Source organism: Ceratosolen solmsi, unplaced genomic scaffold, assembly GCF_000503995.2.
Source record: "Ceratosolen solmsi marchali unplaced genomic scaffold, CerSol_1.0 scaffold39, whole genome shotgun sequence".
NCBI lineage: Eukaryota > Metazoa > Arthropoda > Insecta > Hymenoptera > Agaonidae > Ceratosolen > Ceratosolen solmsi.
The window spans coordinates 603,305-610,823 of record NW_011948433.1 but is presented as its reverse complement, the minus strand read 5'-3'; the positions used below and the strand labels follow the sequence as shown (position 1 = coordinate 610,823).

The 7,519-nt window shown below is 27.5% G+C and overlaps 2 protein-coding genes across 2 annotated transcripts in view; one reads left to right on the top strand and one right to left on the bottom strand.

Moving 5' to 3' along the window:
• Window positions 1-1,444, bottom strand: part of Cdk5 (cyclin-dependent kinase 5) — a 2,433-nt gene extending 989 nt beyond the window's left edge. Inside the window, 5 exon segments of the mRNA XM_011502362.1 lie at window positions 1-41; window positions 113-200; window positions 569-762; window positions 926-1,014; window positions 1,192-1,444. The exon segment at window positions 1-41 is cut by the window's left edge and continues 1 nt beyond it. Of these exon segments, the coding sequence (XP_011500664.1) occupies window positions 1-41; window positions 113-200; window positions 569-762; window positions 926-1,014; window positions 1,192-1,228 (449 nt within the window). The 5' untranslated portion in view covers window positions 1,229-1,444.
• A 2,214-nt stretch (window positions 1,445-3,658) lies between these two features.
• On the top strand, window positions 3,659-6,038 carry LOC105364444 (uncharacterized). The gene is made up of 6 exons (XM_011502360.1): window positions 3,659-3,778; window positions 4,091-4,153; window positions 4,229-4,291; window positions 4,366-4,479; window positions 5,044-5,422; window positions 5,972-6,038. Exons 1-5 carry the CDS (start codon window positions 3,698-3,700, stop codon window positions 5,416-5,418), a joined length of 696 nt encoding a protein of 231 aa, XP_011500662.1. The 5' UTR covers window positions 3,659-3,697; the 3' UTR covers window positions 5,419-5,422; window positions 5,972-6,038.
• Window positions 6,039-7,519: the final 1,481 nt, after the last annotated feature.

The following is a 7,519-nucleotide window of genomic DNA, read 5'->3' as shown; positions in this document are numbered from 1 at the left end:
GCTCTGGCTAATCCAAAGTCTGCTAATTTTAGTTCGCAATTCTAAAAGATGGAACGAAAAGTAAAAACAATCACATAGAGTGCATTATTGTATAAATGGATCTTTTTATTACCTTATTGATAAGTAAGTTTTGCGGCTTAAGGTCCCTATGAAGTACATTCTTACTATGACAAAATGCCAATCCCCTAAGTAATTGATATCTACAAAAAGATTAATTAAAACGATTTGACGATTGCAATTTCTATACGTTTAATAACAATGTTAGAAATTAAAACATGCTTACTTAAATGGAAGTATAATTAAAGTTTATTTACATATAAAGCTTTTAGCATAATTGTATAGATATTTCAATTTGTCTTTGTACATGGTTTTACAGAAAATTTGCATAATATTAGATGTTGAACTTCTTAAAACATATGGAAAATCGACTGCATACGTGCATTATTTTGTAGGTAATAAACTTTAATCATACTTTTAAAGCTCAAAATAAAATCTTAAGATCTTTTCTTGTAACACGATCGCCAAGGTACAGCTATATATAAAACGGTATGAAAACAAATAAACTTACAAAAATGATTTGACTACGTCAAGATCAATTTCACCATTAAGACTGTCAAAGTACTTTTTCAAATCTTGATCACAGTGCTCGAAGACTAGAGTTAGTTTTTTGTCACTATGAAGTACATCGTATAATCGAACAATATTTTTGTGCTTCAATTCCTTGAGTAAACAAATTTCTCGTAGCGCTGAAGATGGAACACCCTAAAAAACAAGCCATTATGCAATAAAATTTATAAACAAGATTACGAGCGGGCCTTTAATCTAATTTCAATATTAAAATGGCAACGTGTCTATTAATAATGAAAAATCGATATGGCACAAGACTAAATTTATAATCGAAGGTCAGCGCCTGAAATAAACTCACTTCATCGTCCTCGTCGAGGCGAACTCTTTTAAGTGCAACGATCTCGTGGGTCTCGCGACTTTTGGCTTTAAAGACGGTGCCATAAGTGCCTGAAAAAAAGACGAAAACAATTAGAAATGCCGTGTCTGACAGCTTTCGTTAAGCAGAAGCACGAAAACACGCAGCCTGTCACGGCAAGCTCATGCAAATTCTTATAAAGTATTATACGACTAAAACATCATTCGTAAGTGCCCGCTTCTTGAAATTAACAACAGTCAAAGCCTTACCTTCTCCTATCTTTTCAAGTTTCTCATACTTTTGCATATTTTTGGTCGTTCTGCAGGCTGAATGTCGCACAGTGTGGTTAGCGCTGCGCTCGAGCGACAAGCCGCGTAAACAGTTTGCGCCGCCGCTGCCTTTAATGTTTCGTCGCGAATCGTAATTCCTTATCTCTCTATTTCAGCCGCTAAGGCTCACTGACTTACCAGCGCGTGTTTTCAACAAACTCGGCATGTGTCATTGCTTCCTTGTCCCTTCCACCCGCGCACCCATTCACCCACGCGTATGCACGAGCGCGCCCGTGGGCACGTGTTTATGCATCGTCAAAAGAATTTACTTCTGGAAATAAGCGGCTATACTTAGGAGTTGCATGATTATTTACTTTATCGATTTCTTACACTATATATATATATATATATATATATCAAACTCATCTTATTAAAAACTTAGCATACTACATAATACTTCGAATCAGCTTTTAGATTTATATTTAGATCGATACCTTTTTGTATGTAGATTTATATTTTTTACTCGCTCCGTGTCTTGTGTGACTTAAGCATAACGATATTTGATCATAATACAGAAATATTGGCCTAATTTTCCAATGGCAATATTAATAATGACACGTGTTTTCGACATTTAACTGCACGATTGCTTAAAAATACCTCTAGTGAAATGTTTCAGAAATATTTTTGTTAAATTTCAGACCATAAATCGTCCTTATAATCATATTCCTACATAATATCAATATGGCTGAAATATTTCAATATTTTTACGCAATTTATGCGAAAATATTATTTGAAATTTTTCATTTTGATGGAAATTCGCAAGAGATGAAAATTAAAGAAAGAAAAAAATAGACTAAATTAAATTAAACTTTTACTTATATTTAATCGATATTTAAGTATTTTTTAATGATTAATTTAACCCGAATTCCATACTATTTCGCTTTACCCGCAATTATTTATGCACTTAGTTAAAATCTCTTCAATACTTAATTTAGCTTTATTTTACTATTTTAATATTATATTTATTTAAAGGATTGCTGTAACCCAGGCTCAAAACAAAGGCTTAGCTGATTTTAGTGAACGTAACGACGGTACTGAATCATCGTCGATGCGCAATGATGCGAAAATTCGGCAAAGACGAGCGTTTCTCAGATGTTAGTGAGCGGCTATAGGAGCTTTGGATAATCATTGATACCGATTGACTAATCCAGAGATCGATCCTTATGGTAATCCGAAAGAGCTAGAGCAATGAAATTAGCTATTATGCGAATAAGTAGATCAAGAAAGAACTGGGAAGAAGACATACGATAGTGACCATTAATTTTCTTAACGAATCTTGATTATTTTCTCTCTTTGCATTATGCGATTATGACGTGCCTCTCTAAAATAACTCTGATGCTTCGGATTTTAATGCTATTATTCGGATTCTCGTACAATACGTACACAACACTAATATGACAAAAACATATTTACGGTGAAAAAGAAAGTGTTTAAAAATATCATAAGCATTAATCAATGATATTAATAAATATTGAAAATAAAAAAGCTAGACTCTATAAAAATATGTATTTGAGTATTTTAGCGAGTTAGAGCTTAACATCCTTTTTATTATAAAAATACTCGAATATAGTATATATATTTAAACAATAACATTTTTGAAACAGCAAAAAATTTTTTTTTATCTGAAATACTATTAAAATGTTTTGTATATCTTTTATAAGGCATTCATATTAAAATTTATTATTATAAAGCAATTATAAATTTTTTTTTTGTGTTATTTATAAGATAAACAACTTATTTTTCTCCATTTGAAGTATTCTTTAAGTAGATTTGTAAATATTTTGTATGTCATGTACCATATTAATTCTAACGTCGTTTTCAACGTTGAACAATATCTTCTGATAAATAATTGTTTTTTATATTATACAAAAATTAATTTTCTTTATAATTATTTTCTAATCTTGCTTGTACTTAACGTACCTTGTTCACATAAATATGATAAAAATATCTGTATTTAGATCAAATTATCAATATAAATATTATAAATAGATATTTAAAATTTAAAATATATAAGTTCTTTTGTTTAATTTATTTTTAATTAAATATTCGTATAATGGTTATGATTTATCTATATCTTATGCAACATTGATGAAAAGTATATATATATATATATATATATTTTTTTTTATTTTAATTAAAAAATGTGATTACGGATTTTTGTATTATCTACATATTTTATTTATTCATTAATAAAAAAAAATGGCTTTTTAAATTAATTTCTTGTTAAACGTAAGATTAAAAATTATGTGTTGTGAATAGTAATTCGATTGTCGACTTATCGATACTAACGTTGACATGTTTTTCCTATATAAAATGAAAGTTAATCAGTCAAAATCTTTTTTTTTTTAAATTTACCGCTTTTATAATTAACAGTAAAGTTTGTTTGATATGAATTTAAAAATAAACTTATTCGGAAATTTTTAACACTCTAAACTTAACAAAAGGAATGTTTTTATTATTACGTTTATTCAACAGTATATTTTTTTTAATAATAAATATAGCAATTGCACTTTATACATTTCACCGCGTAAGTATTTTTGGTTAGAAACATTTTTTATACATATTTACCATCTATCATATAGTTAATTAGAATAATAATAATAATAATGATAATAAAATCATTATTATTGTTATTTTAATAAAATTAAAATAAAAATAAAATATTTCTTCAAAATACAATATATATTTTTTAAATTTATTGTTTTTAGTATATTGTTTTTAGTTACACTACAAGCGCGCACACACACACACACACACACACAAACGTACATCCAGAAATTAACATAAAATATTATATTGTAATTATTAAACAAAATTAAAAGAATGTTTTTTTTTCTAGTTTTTTCGAGCGATGAGATTTCATTATCAATTAATCGATGAAGTTGAAGAATTTAGTTATCTCGTAAAGAAATTAAAAATTTTAACATTATACTTGCCATTATAAATAAATTGCTAAAAAGATCTGTTTCATTTTTAGGTTGATCAATCCCGCGCAAGTTTAGAATACATTGGTAATAACATAACCGAAGCCATAAAAGAAGTAAATTATAATATTAAAAAATAATTATTAATTTAAATTAAACAACACTAAGGCCAAATTTTATATAATTACAGATGCAGTCAGACATAGGAAAGGAAATTTATGTCACTCATAATTTGACAATATTAATTACAAAAATTAATGCAACGTCAAAACGGTTTAATGATTTAGAAGAAGAAATTATTGAGGTTTGTAAAAGTATAATTTTAAATTTATTTACTCGACTCTCTTGAAATAGTATTTAAATAAATGTAGTTTGCTTTTTGTATAAAAACAAATTTAAAAATTGTTTAAAATCTTATTTTTTTCCCCCTTTACTACTAATAGCACCTTAAAATGACTAATACCACAGTTTACTATTTTATTATTATTTTATGTGTAATAATAATTCAAATCTGGAAATATTTGGGGTGTAAGTGAACTCGATTTTACAAGTAGAAGAATTCAGAATTCATGTGAGAATATGCCATTGGAGGGGTGAGCGATCTTAAATCCTTAGGTACATAGCAACGTCGCGTTACTATTCACAGTGATATACCATCCTGAATAATCCGGCGGTTTTTCGTTGCGCGCTAGTTGATATAAAATATAATAACGTACGTAGAGAACAATAGCAAACTTGCTTAAACAAAGTAGATGGCATTACTTGTCGATTGGTTATTTTATTCACGTGCGTAAAATCGAGTCCACCTGTGATTCAATGGACGAACCTTGACGCCCTTAAAACGAACCAAATGATTCCACCACATCAGTTTGCCCGTCTGAACGAGAACTTGGATAACGCGGTTGTGGAGACGCCATTGAACATCAACGAGGAGGTACGCAGGATCCTCAGACGCAAGTACCTCGTAAATGAACAAGACCAGCAGCAATTGACGCAGGAGTGTCCACGTAGTCCACGGAAGCCGCTTAAAGTGCAGTCCGGTCTCGGCCTCATGGAGAGCGTTCAATCTCAACCAAATCCCATCCAGAAATTGCCCTCTTACCATCAAACGCGACCATATAACCATCAGAAACCGCGCTCACCTAATCTCGTACCGGACGTCATGTTATTCGACGAGCAGCGGACCATCGGCACCATAGATAAGCCCATCGGGTTCAGACCACCCTGGATGTGTCAAGTCTAAGTAGGTGAGTAAAAGAAGTTGCCTTTCCTAGCGTCGCTCTTTATGTCACTTCCGCAACACGCAATTCCTCGCGTAAAGAAAATTGTAAATATTTGTCTGCTTAATTCAATGTTTTTCTCGGAAGAATTCCCAACGTTGTCTTGTGAAGATAAATAATTGATCCATTGCTATACCTTACGAACTTATTTAACAGTCAATTGGCTATTAATTCCCTAAATATATCTATAATCGATTCTCGTACATAATTCGTTTTTATTTTTTATTTATTTTTTAATTATTTGCGAGTAAATTTTCTAAAATTCGTTGTTATATTAATCGTCTGTTGAAAATCCCTTCAAATTAATTTATAAAGTGACATATTTTATTTACTATCAACATTGCAACTTCATCAAGTTATGCTGTAAAATAACTTTCTTTAATTACATCAATATAAATTTTATGTAGCATAATTAAATAAAATGTTTTACAATTACTAATGATGTATGTCTCTATTATATATATATATATAAAATGTTTATGATAAAATTATCGAAATTTTGTTTTATTTTTACAGGTCACGGTATAAAAATACAGTGATTGGTCAAAATCTTTCAAATTAAATTTTATGAAACAATTTTAGAATGTATTCATTTAAAAAGTTTAAGTAAGAAAATCGTGTACTAAAGTTTTTATTCTTTTTAATCCATCTGCAATGTGATAATAAAGTATTATCCATAAAAAATATTACGAACCAGTTTTCTTATTACCAATATTTAAAAGCTTTTATGAATTTTTATTAAAGTAATAAATTACTTCAGTAAATTACAAAAAGTGATAAAGTTGTAGGTAAATCAGTTAAATAATAAGACAATATTATAAATACTTTCTTGGAAATTTAATAATTACATTAATTATACAAGAAAGTAAATAAATATAATAAGGAATACAAGAGTATTAATTATACGTATCTACATAAAATCAAATAATTTCCAAATAAATTTAAACTCGTATGAATCAGTCGGGCAAATGATGTAAATTAATTTTTTACAAATATATTTACAATACCTTCCATATATATTTTATTAAGCCTTTCACAGTTATATTACCTTATACAAGAAGACGATTCGAGGAACAATAATTTATATAATAAAACTAATTTTACAAAGTTCTTTTAATTGTAATTTTTTTTTTTTAGTTCTACAATCTTTTTTGCTCAATTTTTTTTCGATAATTATTTTTCCATGTAGAAAGAAAATAGACACTAATTAATTGATTATTATAAGCATGATTAATAATTATCGACAATTAATAAATTCGCTATTGTAGAGGGATTATAAACTATTTTAGTTTTATGCAATTAAAATTTTCTCTAATATTTTATTATCTCTATATTCTTTATATTTCCTTTACTATATATGTAAATCAACAATTTATAATGAATTATTTTATATTTATATAGAATTTAGATTTTATTCAATTCTATTCGATCTAATAGTCCTTCAAATTTTTTAAATCTTAATCTAGTACAATGAAATTATATTTCTTCAGCTTTGATACTCACTGACGCGAGAGAGGGAACATTAAAATGTAATTCTATTAAGTTCTAATAAGATATGAATGAAATTCAATCAAACGATTATTATGTAAGATTATTAAATATTTAATATATATATATATATATATATATATATATATATATCGATCAGTTTCTCGCAGCATTTTTATTATTAAAATTGATTTAGGCTTTACTTGTTAGTCTTTCAGACTTTACCAATAAAAGCCAATTGATATATTTATTGATATATTATGTTTAATCATAACAAATATTATTGTTTATATATATATATACTTTTACATATACAATATAATTTAATATATATCAATACTTGTAAATAAGTAATTATTTTATAGGATTAATAAATATTACTGATATCTATCGATCACAAAAGCGAAGCCATTAACGATTATCGAAAATTATAAATATACATTTATTAAATTTAATTTGAATAATTTATAATAAAATATGCGTGTATAGAAACTTTAAATTAATAACTTTACATAAACTATGAAATGACAAAATATGTATATAATATATATAATACTTTTAGATTATTAAGATATG